This window comes from Lingula anatina, chromosome 7 (assembly GCF_051362555.1).
Source record: "Lingula anatina isolate TDL-2025a chromosome 7, LinAna3.0, whole genome shotgun sequence".
NCBI lineage: Eukaryota > Metazoa > Brachiopoda > Lingulata > Lingulida > Lingulidae > Lingula > Lingula anatina.
The window spans coordinates 22,208,470-22,226,071 of NC_141773.1; the positions used below are offsets into that span (position 1 = coordinate 22,208,470).

The window sequence follows — 17,602 nt, forward strand, 5'->3', positions numbered from 1 at the left end:
ATATATGAAACAATTTATTATTATTTTTATTTATTTTTATTTATTTTATTTATTTATTATTTTTACTTATTTATTTATTTATTTATTTATTTATTTATTTATTTTTTGTTCTTTCATAACACCGAATCTGAAAGAGATCATTTAAGACAAGAGGAATCCAAATTTACAAACCGTTACATTTAATGTTCAACCGACGAAAAATATGTCTCTGATAATGTTAAGATTTCCCCATGATCAATGTTGATAAGGTTAATATGAGTGCAACATTTAATTGTTTATAGTCATTTAAAGTGCTAACACATTCATTTTCATGTGTATCTTTGATCAGTGTAAATTAAAACTACGAATCTGAGCTTTACTTTTGAGAATGGCATATATTCGCCTAATGCCCATTATCTTTACTTCTACTACCCCAGGATAATTAGGATAGAAATAAGTGCGAACTATTTGAGCAACAAGGTGTAGAGCAGGTGAACCATTGCTATAGATGTGATTGACGACAGCTGGCGCAATGCAGTCCCAACGTTTGACGTGTTTTATAACATTAATAGATACACATTATTGAACGTCCACGTCTACCTGTGCGAGGTATAATGTGATGTCAGTTACACTAATTGGAATTTTTCTGCGATAACTCACTATGTTATCTCTGTCCATATTAACAACGTTTTGAAATAGGCCATAAATTAACAAACTGTTTTCATAATTGTTCAACGAGCGTTTGCTATTAAGTCCGCGTTACACTTTATAATGCTGCTAGCTTTTAAAAGTATGAATACAGACCTATTCAACTTAGGGGTATGGCAATGTGCTACCATTGCCTCTATTGATCGGTTGATAAAAATAGCACATGTTGCAAAGCGGACTACCTATGAAAGGAGTTGAAATCAGGCCAGGTCCCTTAATATAGGCCAGTGTGGGAAAGGGAAGTGACTGTATTGACACGGTAAGTACAGATAGCATTGCTGTAACCTAATGCTAACTGTGTGAAAATATTAAACATACGTCTTATAACTTACTTATCTACGTCTATATTAGTATTAATACTGAGTATTTAAGTGAGTGTTTTTTAGAATCTGTATAATGTAGAAATGACAAAACCAAATGCAATAAGTGCAACAATCATTGGGTCATATATTGGCTGTATGAAAGCAAGATAGCACCACTGGGCTTATGTTCACAGGGTTAAAAGTGGGCGACAAATTCGATTTGTCATTGTGTGATGTTTTGCACACAAAACACATTACTCTCAATGAGGTTTCCTCCAAGTTGATTAATTTTGTTTGAACCCACGTTTATTTTATTAGAGCAAAGCCATGGATAGGCATTGTGTCGTCGTCTTACAAATCTTGATCATAGTAGCGGGTGAAGCCGCGTGAAACCTACGGGGGCACTATTACTTGAGGGTCTTGACTGTCGGGATATCATGTGTCAGCCTGTTTATAGAATAGCTTGCTGCATTATGTTTTATGTTTCTCGCCTTTATTTTTAGCATGATATGTGTATACTATAATATGTAATGGGTTTAATATCTCAACGACCCCCCACCCCCTCACCATTCCATAATCTTATAACTTTTCTCGTTATTAAGGACAGGCGAATGAAAGCTTATTGTCTGCTGCAAATTTGAAACAATCTTAATTTTTATTATACAGATAGAACACGGAATTCTACAAGCACTCTGTTTTTAAACAGGTTTTATATGTGCCTATAAGTCTTATCTCTTTTAAAGTGTAAAATGTAAACATGTCTTACTTTTATAAATGTTCAGGAGAATTACAAACAAACATCGTTGGCGGCTCCATTCGTCGGTTATGGAGAGGCTAATGAAATACACTACCGCTTTGGCTTATCTGGGACCATAAACCTCATACAGTGGCACCTCACAGATCCTGATCCTAACGTCCTTGTAGCCTCGTCGACAGGACCAGGGCAGACTACGTACACTGATTCTTTGACCAGTGACCGCGCAACTATGGCCACATCTTCCGTACACCTGACCATACAGAGTCTGATGACATCTGATGTCGGAGAGAATATCCGATGTGTTTGATGAAAGTTATTTCTCATTTTTACAGAAGCGGAATATACTTTAGCAATGCTTGGTGAGTACTTTTAGCACAGCACATTGAATAAGGTCTTGAGTAACAAGGTAAAATTAAAAAAGGACGCGGAAGTAAATTGTGTCACACATTGAACACCAGGGACATTGCACACACAGCTTAATCAGTTAGTTAAATAGTGATTAAATAAAATATTGATTATTAAGTAATGCGGAAATGTACTCGCTTTACCAGTCTCTCTCTCTCTCTCTCTCTCTCTCTCTCTCTCTGCGTGTGTGTGTGTATGTGTGTGTGTGTGTGTGTGTGTGTGTGTGTGTGTATGTGTGTGTATGTTTGTATGTGTGTGTGTGTGTGTGTATATGTGTGTTTATGTGTGTATGTGTGTGTATGTGTGTGCGTGTGTGTGTGTGTGTATGTGTGTGTGTGTGTGTGTGTGTGTGTATGTGTGTGTGTGTGTGTGTATGTGTGTGTGACGGGGTGCATTTGAATATATTAAGTGTCGCTATTTGTCGATTGGATCACTTTCTGAATGTATGAAATAAAGACAGAAAGAAAGAAGACAGGAAAATACGATGAAATGAAAATAATACCGGCTGTGTGTATCTAAACGAGTGAGGGAGATGTGCCTGTGCTCAGCTGATGTTGCTATTGTCGTTTCAGTAATACGTTTGCGACAAGCAATATGGCTTTGAAAGAAGTACTACTTCTAGTCGTTGTAGGAATCGCATATATTCCCTTACACATTGTGACAGGTATAGTGTTTACTAATTATTATTTTAGGTATTGAAATAACACAACTGCTAACACAGTTTCTCGCAGTTTTCTTCTTTATCGATTTAAATCTGTGTATGGCGGTGGGAATATAACTTTATTGATGTTTAAAGATTTCCAAATGAACCAAAATAATTACTTGAATTTCCCCAGTCTTACTTAATTACTTCAAGTAAGTTGTTTTCAAATGTCATAATAATTAATAGCTAATTGGCCCATGTACAATTATTATATCTGACAACAACTCCTTCAATGTTAGGACGCACAGCAAAATGTTAATGGTGTAAATTAATGCCGAATATGATGAGAGACGGTCATAGTTATACAGGTACATGTTATCAGTGAATGAAAGGCACATATATTGCACTGTACGAAAGTTTTCTGAAACATCATATTGACTTCATTTGCACAGGTGCTAATATAGATGTTGGGCCTTCCACAGCTGTCATTGCTTCAGTAGGAACATCAGTTTCCATGTGGTGTAAAGTGAATACAGTGACTACTGGATGGTACACGCAGTGGGTGAGGGGGGCGAATAATAATCCTTCCCTACTCACAGAAGGTTGTATATCTGTTGATGCAGCTAAGTACAGTGTTAACCCATGTGATCAGACCAACCACAACTTTACACTCGTTATATCCAATGTGCAGTTCTCGGATGGTGGGGGATATGCATGTGGCCACAGTGGCATGAGCAGTGACTGGGTCATTGTGTCAGTGATTGGTAGGCGTCTTGTGTCATTAAAGTTATCAGTCATCCAGAAAAAAATGCCTGAATGGTTTTCCTATAATTAATTTCGCCTGTATAGCCGGTACTCACAATAGTACGTACAAGTAGCTGACATTCTTAAATATGTACATGGTATCCGCAAAGTGTTTTTCGTTTACAGTCCATAAACGTAACATCCTAGCTTTGCATTCTGTTCTTCAATAAGAAATACATCAGCAAGGTACAAAAAGAGGCAGAATGTCAAGAATTATTTATATATTTGTCTTTCAAATGCCATCATATGTTAGCCCGAAAAGCAATACGTAATTTTATATTTTTAAAGAAATCCTGATATCCTGCCACGTATGTCACATGCTTTCAAATTATTTTGCACCATACGAAAGGTCGTGATTTCAGTTTTTAACCCTGTCAATGCTAGCTGCTCCACGAGGAACTCGTCTCCTCAATGCCACAGCAGACCTCGAGGTGAGAGCCCAGCAGGACACCACGTTTATGTGTGAGACCAAGGCGTATCCAGCAGCAACTGTTACCTGGGAGATAGATGGCACAGCAGTGACATCTGGTGTTACACACATTAATTCAGCAAGGGACGTCACCACGCAGCTTATTACAACTACAAGTACCCTGAAGTACATGTTTCAAAAGACCCAGGGTTCAAAGACTGTCACCTGTAAGGCCAGTAATAGTGCTTCTGGATCGACTCCTGCAGTGGCCTCTGTGAATGTGGATATAATTTGTAAGTAATGCCAATTATGAAGTGACTATAAATAGGAGTACGTTGTGCTTCTTTTAAACGGTTGCTATAATTTATATAGTAAAATGAAAGAAATCAAAATGAAAATGTCACTGTACATTATAATTATTTAGGTAAGAACAGACACGCATTGCATTACAGGTAAAATATTCAGTTTCAAATATATTTATTTAACAAGTTTTATTTATTTAACAAGTTGACAATTTCATTTTCGACTCACACATAAAAACATAACCCTGTATTTTTCTGTTGAAAAAAAACTTATATCTACATGTGAAAAACAATTATTAAAAGACAATTACGGTTGTATTCAATAACTGTTATTTACCAAAACACTTGCATCTTGTATGCAGACCCATCTCCAGTCCAACAGCAAGCGGGCGTGATAGTTGGCATTGTGGTTGCTGTACTCGTGTTGCTCATATTGGCCGTGATAACTGCAATTGTTACTCGTCGCTTCAGAAAGTCGAAAAGTGGAAGACGTTAGTTTTATTTTCTTTTGTCAATTCTGTATAAATAAAATATTTTAGTTAAAGAACAAGCGACAGCTTGAGAATATATTGTACTGCAAGATGTCTCAGTTCAGAAAACATTGAAAAAAGCGTCTTATCACATAACTAGAATGGAAGTTGTGTAAGAATTCATGAAAATATTCATCACGTAAAATACATTTTGACACTTCTAATTTATTACAAACCATTTAGATGTACCTAACCGAGAGACAGCAGCAACAGGTGGGATAACTGAGATGAAGAACCTAAACTCGCAACCCCGAGGGGTGAGTGGAATGTGAGCTGTAGTGTTTGAAAACAAGATTGTGTTGTGTGTCTCCGTTGTAAGACTGCGTTTCTACAGTCAATGCCAGTGTTTAGATGTTGGTATGGCTGTCAGACTGTTGTAGACATTGGTGATTTCATAACACCGAACGTGTTTTCGTTCTTTAACATATGTTTGTGATTATATTTTCTTCCTTGAGTATCTGCTGCAAATATGCCACAAGCTGTTCATTTTTCTTAAGGTTAATGGCTATCCATTTCCACCTCTCCTATATTTAAAACTGTTTGACAAAGTGGTAAGGCCAATACTCCTCTATGGCTGTGAAGTTTGGGCCCAAGAAATATTCAAAGAAAAGAAAATGACCCTGAACAAAATTAACCAAATGCCTTTTGAGCAAGCACATTTGAGAATGTGCAAATGGGCACTGGGTTTGAGTAAACACGCCAGCAACAATGCCAGTCGCGCAGAGCTCGGTCGTTATCCTTTATATTCTAACATTGTTAAACAGGTACAACGATACTGCCAAAGATTTGGAAATCTACCAAATAACAGAATAGTTAAACTCACCCATGATGCAGAACTGACAATAGGGGAAAAAGGTTGGCCAGGAGCGATTAATACTATGTTAACAACTTGGAATCTTCACAGTGAAAATGTCCCAGGGGTTCAGCAAATCCAAACACATTGCAATATTGAGGAAAAAATCAATGCTAAAATTGAAAAAATGTTCTGGGAAGAGTTAACTGATCCTCAAAGCACCAAGTTAAAAACTTATAGTCTGATAAAAAAGTCCTACAAAATTGAAAAGTACCTGCTAACTAATGCCCCTCAGTCATTAAAAAGGGAAGTGGCTAAAATTAGAGTCAGTGATCATATTCTGGAAATGGAAAGAGGACGCTACACCAGACCTAAAACACCACGCGAGGAACGATTCTGTCCCCACTGTCCTGCAATCGAGGACGAAGTGCACTTCCTACTAGAATGTAGACACCATGTAAAAGAGAGGGAGGGCACGTTAAAACAATTCCCTAAATGTGACATGCATCACCTAGCAAGCAGTGACGAGAAGGTTAAAATCATACTAAGCCCAGAAAATGAGAAAGAATTGTACGCTGTTGGTAAATACATTCATAGGGCAATTTCCAAAAGAAATGAGCATCTGCCACACTGAAGTAGCCTCATCCTGCTATATATTATATGAACCATAAGTATGGCACATTAGATACATATAGCTATTAGCCTATCAAAGAAAATGTGTGTTCCCTCAGTGTATTGAACTATTTACAATTGTAATAAGTATTTTAAACAACGTATACACTGTAATTAATAATCTTAAACACTGTATTAGTATTAGTAGTAATCCATAGTGATGTATAACTATTTATTTATTTATATATTTGTAGTATAGAGGGCTAACAAATGTAACTGCCACATTTAATGCTCGAATAAATTATTATTATTATTATTTCCGTGCTTTTAGCAATCAACCATAATTTTTCAGAGGCCCCCGGCCACGGAAAGCAGTATCTATGAAGTTCCTGATCATCAAGCAAATCAAACACCAATCTACACAGACCTACAGCCCCATAATGCCTTGCGATGAGTCCTGACAAGAAATATCGAAAGCGGTAGTGAACATTATTCAAGCGTGTGAATATCGTTTTCTTTTTCCCATGACATCCCGACATAATAAATACCAGCAGACTTCCTTTGCTAGATGAAAATCGGTAAAACTTCGAATATGTAGAATCTGTCCACTTTCATTAAGATTGCAATTTTATTGCCAATAACTATAGGTAGAATTTTTTTTTACAAAAAGTGTATATAATCCTATTGTAAAATCTTGCATGAAAATTTGACACTATTGTACATAAAATCCTATTGGTACACCATTATAATAAATATAAATATTCATTATATTCAATATTCATTATAAATACTGAATGTGCACATGAAATAAGAACATACCCCATCTAATATCTGTGTACATAAAATGCACCAGATGTTCAGTGTATCACCAAATGTGCCAATAGCATTTTCGAGGTTGCGTATTCTGAGATCGGGTATCATGTGCGTTTTCATGTTGAGTGATATCAGTGCATGTCATTCTATTTTTTTTAGACTAAACTTGATAGTTTTTATGAAGTCATTGTCTTGGATTTTTAGTGTAGGTTATATATACTAGTATATATTTGTAGGTTAGAGCTGTACAGGGTAGTAAACACCCTGACACTAAGAATACAGACAACTCATTGCGACAGCTATCTAGGTGTCATTGTGACAGCTATCTCACCTAACACAATGCTAGCGTGTAGGTCCATTTGGATTGAGGCTGTGAAGAGAGAATCGTAGCTCGTATTTCGCGCATATGTACAGGTTATATTAATTCACTTTTTTCGTTAGGAGAAAGAAATAATTTTGTATTCTGTTTGTATTGTATTTTGTTTGTAGAATATACATGGATTTTAGACTCCAAATGAATAAATGTATTATTTTTACTATTATTATTATTATTATCATTATTATTATTAAAAAGACAATACAATAGTGAGCGATTAAAACCCAGTATTCAAAGCCAATCATTTTCTCCCCTGTAGACATATGGTGTCTTCGTTTCTTTATTCTGTCTATCTGCAAGCTAAATGATATGAAGCCCTTTAGTTAAGCCTGCAGTGAGCAGTGTCGTGGGAAAGAGAGGTTTGGTGTTATGTGATAAGACATACGATAACCTTAGCTCAAGAAATAGTTGCGCTTTATAAGGAACTTACTTGCTTTGAGTCACTTCTATGATACATATGGTTGAGTAAATATGGAAGATAAGAGAAATATTATGAACGTGTGTGTTTATATATACCTGTATGTGTGCTTGAGAGAGAGAGAGAGAGACGAGCAAGGGATGAAGGAGGAAGATGAATGATAGTGTCACGTACATGTATTACACATCCAGACAGTTGGAGGAAGATATAATATGTCTTATTCTGTATTAAACTTGTAAATACACTTTATTCGTGTCAGTAAAATACAGAAGATTTGAGTGTAAATGCACAACCCACACAAATGTTAGCGCCTTCAAGTTTTTCATTCTCTCGTTTCAATGACCACAAACTTCCATATGGGACTGTGCTGCAGTATAACTAAGCAAGGCTTCTCATCTCATTAATGTAGATAACCAAATCATATTTCCCCAATTCTATAACTTTCTATTAAACAATATTTTTACAAGTCATTTTAATTAACATTAACACAGCTGCGAAAAAAAGACTATAAAATTCTGTGTGTAAATTTTCTTTAGAGACAATGGGTTTATCTGTATCTGTACTTTAATCAATAATGTCATATAAATTGACAAAATGATATATACCGGTAATCTATTAATTGCTTTGATTGAGTATTGGGAATCTGCATTAATATCTATAGATTTCCTATAGAGAATATGCACACAGGATGAAAATCGTACTGGTATCGACGGTAAAAATGTTTGCAACTTGCCTCTGATAATCAGATAGAAATTCATATACATTTTATCGTCTCAAAAACAGAAGGTTGTATAACGTTAAAAAAGTCAAGTGTAACTATAAAGTATATATTCTATTATACAAGCATGGATTATGTATACAAAATTACCATTAAAAAGATAGTATACCTTAAGTTCAGCTGTAACATTTTGCGCTCATTAATAATAAGAAGCGTCTGTTTAAATAATATGCATACACAAGCTCAGCCGAGAAATTTAAAATAGGTGAAGTAAAACAACATATACTAACATAAAAAAATAGACAATATACTAATATTATCCGCGAAGAAAGCGTTTTAAATGCCACATTTCGCTACACTAAAAACAAGTAGGTATATACGTAAGGGTCACACAGCTGCAGTGATAAATAATTAACACATTCATGATGCAACAACTAAATGTAAATTGGATAAAAGTAAAACTCCTTTTATATTATACGTTTACTAACCGACAAGAAGTTCCAACATTTCTTTTTTTTTTTTTTCATTATCCGCCTTTAACAATTTTTGCTTTTTATCTACATTTTCCTTACTTGAAACGGAAACTTTAGTCGGAGACCGGCGGGTCTTACTTGTTAAAGTCAATCGTTCCGTATCTAACGGCGTCATTGGTCCGGATGATGTCGTCTTGTTTGCCCCTGGTCGAGGTGAGTCTTGAAAACGTGAGGTCAGCTTAGACCGCGCCGTCTGGACCGACTGCCTGCGTAACACAAAGTTAAAAAGGTTGTCATTGTGATTTTAATATTCAAGTTTAAACTTAAAAGGCACGACGAAACAAGAAAGAAATAATGCAGTCAGAAATTAATGCAGATAGATATACCGACAACCAGTCACTATGTGTGTATTGAATGATTAATCGACACGTTTAACAGCATGAAGAAAAGACACTTTACGATCGAAATATTCCACATGTTGTTAATGTTAATGGGCAACAGAGACCTATAGCACAGTTATACATGGTACAGTAATATTTAATAAACACTACATAATGATACCGGTACATTTCATGTGATCAAGAAATGTGCAGGATGATCTGATGGTGTGCACGAGCAAGTGCGAAGTAAAACCTCCACAGGAAGAAATTGCAACGTTCATTCTGCTTACCATAGGGGTGAACAAAAACAGTGGCGGATTTAGGGGGGGTGTCAGGGGAGTCCCGACCCCCTTTCGATTTCTGAAAAAAAATCACACCAATAGTCCCCTCTTGAAATTAGAATTTTGATAAGTTGAATCAACGAAATAGCACCGCTTGCCCTCTAAAATACCAAAAAACAACTTGGGGCCTTCAGGCCCCGAACCCCACGCCAAGAGTGGTGGGGAGGTGTAAATGTTGGTTTCAAATAATCCTGAATCCGCCCTGCAAAAAGACGTATATTTATATGATGATGTCCACCTTTCTACACGTATATCTTTAGATCTCTCCTGTCAAATGTGTTTAGCAGCACTTACTTAATTGATAAGATATGTCGGAATCCCTGTCACACTTAAGGAGTGATAAAGATATAAAACCGATTGTTTGTGTTTGGTTTATCTATATTCACATTTTATTAGATCTGTTTAAATAAACTGATGCTCTAATTCAAGCAGAATGCACTCAACGGTTGTTGACAAGTTTTGGAAATAGCCTAATTTTGAGTTGTAAAATACACCAAGGCGTAACCATGATATACAGCGAAAAAATATACATGTATAAAATATATGGTAAGTCTTCATAGATTAAAATAAGTAAAGGAACTGTGTTGGAGAAAACTGTGAAACTCAGCAGCCTTTACTTTTTTATGGATACACTCACATGGAAAATGTTTCAAGTAATGTTCAAGTGGGCAAGTTCATGCAAAATGCAGTACCTATTGTGCTGTACGATGCACTGGCCAGTATCGGTGAATTAAAGGCCTTACACATGAACACGTCACTTAATGTTTACCCTCTTTAATATACTCTACAAATCAATTTGATTTTAAAAGGCCATGTCAAACAGCTGACGACGGTACAGTATTAGACACCTTATCGCACAGAATACGACCTTTGGGTCAGCTAAGGTCGTGTAAATGTAACATCTGTACACTCTTCAGGTGTGAACTTTTGATACACGCACCATGGAAACAACCGGCTATGTCTTCATGTAGCTGACACGATAATATATTTCCAGTCTTGGATGCATCCGCGTAATACTAGTCCATGTGTTGAATGCAAAGGCAATTAACAGAGGCAATTCTGTGGAAAAAAAATGAAAAAAATAACACACCCCACTAGTTGATCATATATGAACCATTGCTGTCAAAGTAGACATGACGTTTTTTTTTTTACCTTTACTGTACTTTACTCCGTGACGTCAGAATCGGGTCCTCTGCTGGAGTGGTTTTCGTTGGAGGTTTCTAGGGCTGGGTTGGACACTCCATTTGACCCTACATGCCTGGTATCAGCAACCAGGGAACTACAACGTAGAAAATAATGTCTCGTCCATTGTTTTCACGTAGTAGAATTAAAAACATAAGCATTTCTCATATACAGACTTTTCAATAAGCTGCAGTATTATAAGGATCAAAGTAATGTAACCCTCAAAACTTTATTTCTATTTCTATTAGTTTTCTTTTCTGATTTCTTGGTTAAAAAAGCTGTTGCAAACTTGAAAAGGAGTATACTGTGACTTTTTTCTTTTTTGATAAAGACATTTATGCAAGGATAACTACTGTATTTAGTCACTTTATATTAAGTTAATTGACAAAAAATTAATTATTACTTAATATTCAGACACTTACTTTCGAAGTCCCCTTAACTCCATCCTTGCATCTGAAAATTCATTAGAACATAAATGGAACATATATGGTAAATGTGTTTTTTTTTTTGGACTAGTTACAGCTGACCATATTTATCTTAATTTCCTAGCCTGTACGAGATAATTTCATCGTTAGTGTTTTGTATTTGTTTGTGGGAATAAAACGCTAATTTTTTTCTTTTATCGACAGCGATTATTAAACTTGTTGTTTACCTCCAAACGCTAGATGGTTTTCAAGGGCACCTTTATCTTGAATAGCCATCGGAGGAAAACAGTAAGCCTGTTAATAAATTGTTTAATGTATATTGTTTGTTAATGCTAGTTCCCCCCCCCCAAAAAAAAAAACACATACCGCTTGCTTTCTGTCTTCTTTTTAGATAAATCCCCCCTGCAATGATGGCAATCATTACCAACGCAGCTCCGACACTTAATGCGATGATGATAGTGGTCGTTTGATCGGGGTGCTCTGTTGGCTGTACAGCTGGAATTTTATAAACGTGTTTTATTTTAAAGTGTGCATTAATCTTAAAAGACATCAACGGTCATTATCTATGTAAACAGAGACAAAGCGTCTGATCCAATATCCTTGACTTAACGCAGTTTCGCCTTCTCAAACCCCTTGTAAAACCTGTAGCAGTCAGTTATATATGCAAGAAATAAATAAGCAAAATCGAGTGAAAGCACATAAATGTATTTTGTGTGTATCTCTTTCTATTGAGATCAGTTTCCACTGAATACCTTTCAAGATTTATATTTGGAAAGCATCACATTTAAACCTTTGATGGTCCTGTATATTATGCTGACATGAAATGATATACATGTATGTATACTCACTACTTTGTGTTCTCTTCTGAGATTCCACCACAACATCTTCACCTTGGTATATAAGTAAGCGAAACTCGTAGTCAAATGAGGGGTTAATCGAGAACTTCGTCGACAGTGACGTTTTATCAGAGACTTCGTGGACTCTGCATTCTTGTGGGTTTGCTCCAACTACACAGTATTCTATAGCTAGTGAAGAATATTCCCCTGTAGGAAGTTTCCATGTCAGTGTCACTGATGAACCAGAAATCTCCACTGTCAATGATGTCTCTTCAAATACAGGTTTTTCTTAAACAACAAAATAAATAATAATAATAATAATAATAATAATAATAATAATAATAATAATAATAATAAACACGTGTTAATGGACCATTACACATGTGAATATCATATAATACAACTCATTACTGTTTAATGCCTTCCAAGGGATTCCCGTCAAAGCTCTCACGTTGCCTGCCTGTTTGTCTCTCACATTAATTGGGTCGCGATTTATACTAACGTAGCCATTACTATCAGTTTATTGTAACATGCATTTGGTTTGGAATTTTGAAAACTACTTCAGGGATATGCAAAGCCCTCATTACCATTATCGCTAGAGCTTAAATGCATTTTAATAATCGAAGCATTTTCCATACTATAAAGAGACAAATTATAGAAAAGAATACCTTTCGTTGCAATAGAAATCACATCAGAATAGACACTATAACTTCCACCATTGTACGAATTTTTGGCTTTCACTCGTATATTGTAGGCAGTAGCAGGTGTCAGATTGTCAATTTTGTGGGATACATTCTTTACTTCGCCTGTATCATTGATGTCAGAGGCAGAAGTTTCCCATATCTCCCCAGCTTCATCTTTGTATTCTACCACGAACACTTGGGTGAGGCCACCACTGAAAGCGGAAACCCATTGAACTTGGGTCGAGATTGCCGTGGTGCGACCAGGAATCTCGTGAAGGCCTGTTGGAGCCAATGGTGGACCTAAATAATAATAATAATAATAATAATAGCCTTCATACATTGCCTATTTTACATTTTGCTTGTTCGAATATGTGAAAATTTGCCTTGGGATACATTGCATTATTATCTAAATCGTAGTTTGCAAAGGAATCAATCCAAACTCAAATGTTATTGAAATTTAAGTATATTATTTTATTTTACCACACATATGTGAATATCTTTCAAATTTGAAAAGTTATCAATGAATGCGCTACATGTTTTGCTTTATTTTAAATGGGGTAATACATTTCCATTAGCTCTAGTGCTTTAGGATAAGAACCCAAACCTATCTTACCTTGGGCGCTTACGTTAAAACAAACTTTCAGTTTTTCACCGATGCCATTGGCGACCTCACAGCAGTATTCCCCGTAGTCACTCTCCTTGACATTCCCAATAGTCAGATTTGAAACCAACCCGTCACTGGACGCAAGCTCTGACACATTTCTTGAAGCGTTGTCTGGTTTGACTTTCGTCCACACAAAGTCGTCATGTTTGGGTTCGGGGTTTGCCACAACATACAAGGACAATGTGACGTTACCGTTGACGGGTGCCACAACTTGTTGGCTAGCTTTCCGGTAGGGGTGAAGTTTGGGGGAATCTGCCCCAAAAAGACAATATATACGATGTTATTATGGCCGCCTGTGCATTACTTTAGAATGCCAAAATGATTTATATTCTATACTTTAAGGGATGTACTGTATGTACATCCGTTAAACTAAAGACCTACGGTTTTTAGATTATGCATTTACTTCTCTTGTTTAAAAAAAAACACGATTCTAACTTCGAAATTAACATGCGTATTCACTTACGTAAAATGGGCAACAGCTTGCTTCCTTGCCGAACTAAAGCACTGTTATTAACCACACACGTATAAGTTCCAGATTTCATGTAGTTGATATTTTCCAGATGCAGAGTTCTGCCCCTTGTCCCGTTAAGCAACTGTGTGTCGCTCATGAAGTACGACTGAAAAGTCCAATCTTTGAAATCGTACAATGAAGGCACTCCCTCCGCCTGGCATTCCAGAGTAACATTGTCCCCCTCCATCAAATTGGTTTCTAGTATCGCAATTTGGACGTCTAAATCTGGTTTAAAAGAACATAGAAATAAGGGTATAATTGTGTTCACACACACAAACCCACACACAATCACACACATGCAGAGAGAGCGAGAGAGAGAGAATTACAGACGCATGTTATAGATGAACATTCTAGATTCATTCATTTCTAAATGCGTTTTCATTACGTGGTTCATAGTACAATGATGAATATATTAGTATATAATGAATACGTCTTTAACATAGTGTAAAATATTTGTGAAATTCAAATGAAACTTACAGTTAACTGTTATTGGCAAGTACTGAACAGTGATCAGCTGCCCGTATCGACTAGATTTGGAAGCGCCAGTACATGAGTAGTTTCCGGTATCTGTTCTATTCAAGTTCAGGATTGTTTGGTTACTTCCAATCATGCTCCATTCGCCGTGCCCCAACCTGTATGTGATGTTAGAAGGGTTCCCGTAGCCTGAGCACATAAGACGGACACTATCATGCTCGTTGACCATATTTCCCGGCAAGGCGGTTAATTTTAGTTGTGGATGATCTGAAAAGGGGAATAGAAGTTACCTTCCAATTACACAGAGAGGTAAATATTTGCATATTTAATGAGGATGTATTGTTCTGAAGCAAATCAACATTAATTAGCAGCATTACAGACATTGATCACCATATGAGTATCAAACATATCCTGTCAAACAACGACGGTACCTACTAGAAATATAGGCAAAGTGTATTTATAAAGACGTACAACACATGCCAGTACCATGTTTGTAGATTTGTCCCAAGCCAAACTTATTCACAAGTGCAACTTACATTCCACGTCTAACTGTATGGCCTTGAACACCCTTCCTTTCACCGCCGTGTAACTGTTCCTCGCCTCGCAAACACATACCAATTTGTCATCGTCCACTCCAACAATAGGGACCACGGACATGAGAGACGGACCTTCTGTTCCATTCTGTGTACTGTTCTCCTTGCACATCCATGACAGCGTCGCCGGTGGATATCCACCAGTAGCGGTGCAGTTCAGTGTGGCGTTGACTGTGGCGTTCTCTCCGGTTGCAAGCCAGGGCAGCGGTGGGCTGGCCGTTATGTCCAGGTTTGGTGGATCTTTAACACATACGAAATGTGTGCTTTAATGGTTAATAGTGCTCAATGAATATGTATTCTCGGCAAAAATAGATCTTTTATGACGTTATAATAACATATTCTGGTTGTGTAAACGTTTTGGTAGCGTTATTGTAACGTTCTTTGTTTGCTAGGTTATATATCCATGAATCTATCAATGTTAATAAGACGCATTTATAACAAAGATTTATTACTGGGGTATATTACGTCCCTATTTACTCAAGTTGTTACTGCTGTTGGATGACAAACAAACTCACGGGCTATGAGCAGGGTGACATTGGAACTCCTCTCTTGTGGCGACGCGTATTTCTGAAATGCCGTACATGTACACACGCTGCCGTGGTGACTGGAACTGGCTACAAACTGTAGCTGAACCACAGCCTCTGTGGAGGACGACAAGTCAGTCTGACTTCCGTTGGGACATCCAGACCACGTGAGTTGAGATAGCGGGTTACCACCAGGTACCCTGCATGTGAGATTTACAATGTCTCCGTCATACATGGTGTCTGCCACTTGGTTGTACCTTCTGAGTATGGGGACACTGCTCCATTCAGGTGGAGGGACTGTAACATTGACACAATACCATTATACAATAGGTGATAGATACTGCACAAATCATCGATATAGTGTGTAATGTAAGTACGATCGAAATAATTCGTAACTTGGCCAATTTTTTAATAAACTTACATTTAATACATATTTAACATTTTATGTCTGTGAGAGTGTTTTAAAGCATACTTAAAGAAATCGTTAATTCATTGTCTCGACTCTACTTACAAAGTATGTTCAAGTAAAACTCAGATGAGTTGCGAGTCTCTCCAGTCACCGTGTTGTTTGCCTGACATATGATTCGGAACCCATTGTCCAGCTCGGTAACGTTAAAAATTAAATGACTGATGGTAGTGAAAAGATAATTATCAACTGCTGTTACGTTTGATATGCTGTCTCCGCCGATGTCAATATATTCGTTTCTTTTATGCTTGAACCAGTTTATAGTTGCCGCGGGTCTGGATCTCTTGGCAGTACATGTTAACTTTAATTGTTCTTCCACTGTAAAATTCCGTGAGCAGCCATGGCTGCAGTTTTCTATGCTAAGGCTTTCGATGTCAACTAAAATGAAAAGGCTAAAAGATTTACATTGCATAGAGAAGAACTGTATACAATAAAACACCTTGACTGTGGTATGTATTTCCAACTTTCGAATTAATACGTCTGTTCCTTTTCCAACTGTTCATCTGTATTTACTATGCATGTACAAATTATTTGTATATTATCTGGAATACACAAACTATGCCAAACTCTGTGGAGCTTTCCTTTACTATAGTAATAAACTTCATCATTACCTTCAACATCCAGAAGTACTTTTTGTGATGCATTTTGGTAAAATTGATTTTGGTTTTGTATTTCTTGAACATAAGATATCCGACAACCATACAGCCCGACATCTTCTACAGAGGCGTTTACAATAGTAAGCTCACGCCCACCGTGACCAATCGTCGCTCGGCCTTTGATACTGACGTCGTAGTCATCTTCCGATCCCTCTGCATGTCGTGCAATATAGTTTTTCTCGGTTAATTCATCCTTTTGGAACAAGACATATTCCATCATATTGTGTATTTTTTCAGGGTATTTACATTCCATACTAAAAGTCATACTTTCTTTCACTCGGTTAGGTGTCAGCGTGAAGTCAACCTTTACATCCGCTGAAAATGTTAACAATTTTAGTGTTTGTGTCTGCAGCGTGGTTCTTTAAAGAACTGTTTACTTTTAAGGAATTTTGTTCAATTTAGATGATGGTATTCTAAACACACCGTTATCACAACGATACATACAAGTTACAGCAATAACTTAGACACATAAACAGTAAGATCTTCAACGAGATCGAGCCTTTGAGTTATCTATGGATTTTTCACAATTAACATTCAGCATTCGGAGTCACAGCATGACCAATTCAACCTTTACCTGCTAGTAAATAAACCAAGAGAAATACCACCAAGAGCAATAAGATTCTATCCATTTTGGTATTATCTCACAGCTGTAAGTAGTAACGCACGAATATCATCGTTATGTTTTGTACTGTAGTATAAATTGGCCCTTTCAACAATTGTAGATATATAACTCTCCTTTCCTATCTCCTTATTATGGAGTACATTCTACAAATACACATTAAGTAAAATGGGAATGAATGGATTGTCGTATTTAACATTTTATGA

General features: G+C 36.7%; 2 protein-coding genes across 2 annotated transcripts; one reads left to right on the plus strand and one right to left on the minus strand.

The window, feature by feature from the left end:
• Window positions 1-453: 453 nt before the first annotated feature.
• On the plus strand, window positions 454-8,006 carry LOC106156958 (uncharacterized). The gene is made up of 8 exons (XM_013532408.2): window positions 454-946; window positions 1,772-2,105; window positions 2,724-2,815; window positions 3,247-3,558; window positions 3,983-4,300; window positions 4,672-4,800; window positions 5,023-5,096; window positions 6,597-8,006. Exons 2-8 carry the CDS (start codon window positions 2,044-2,046, stop codon window positions 6,696-6,698), a joined length of 1,089 nt encoding a protein of 362 aa, XP_013387862.2. The 5' UTR covers window positions 454-946; window positions 1,772-2,043; the 3' UTR covers window positions 6,699-8,006.
• A 1,082-nt stretch (window positions 8,007-9,088) lies between these two features.
• On the minus strand, window positions 9,089-17,418 carry LOC106156957 (adhesion molecule nephrin-like). The gene is made up of 14 exons (XM_087017556.1): window positions 17,352-17,418; window positions 16,733-17,092; window positions 16,167-16,499; window positions 15,647-15,952; window positions 15,075-15,371; window positions 14,542-14,805; window positions 14,017-14,289; window positions 13,503-13,805; window positions 12,875-13,189; window positions 12,219-12,494; window positions 11,737-11,865; window positions 11,368-11,398; window positions 10,916-11,042; window positions 9,089-9,308 (listed from the first exon to the last, which is right to left on the minus strand). The coding sequence occupies exons 1-13, from the start codon at window positions 17,404-17,406 to the stop codon at window positions 10,928-10,930; spliced, it is 3,057 nt and encodes a 1,018-aa protein (XP_086873682.1). The 5' UTR covers window positions 17,407-17,418; the 3' UTR covers window positions 9,089-9,308; window positions 10,916-10,927.
• Between the last annotated feature and the right edge of the window lie 184 nt (window positions 17,419-17,602).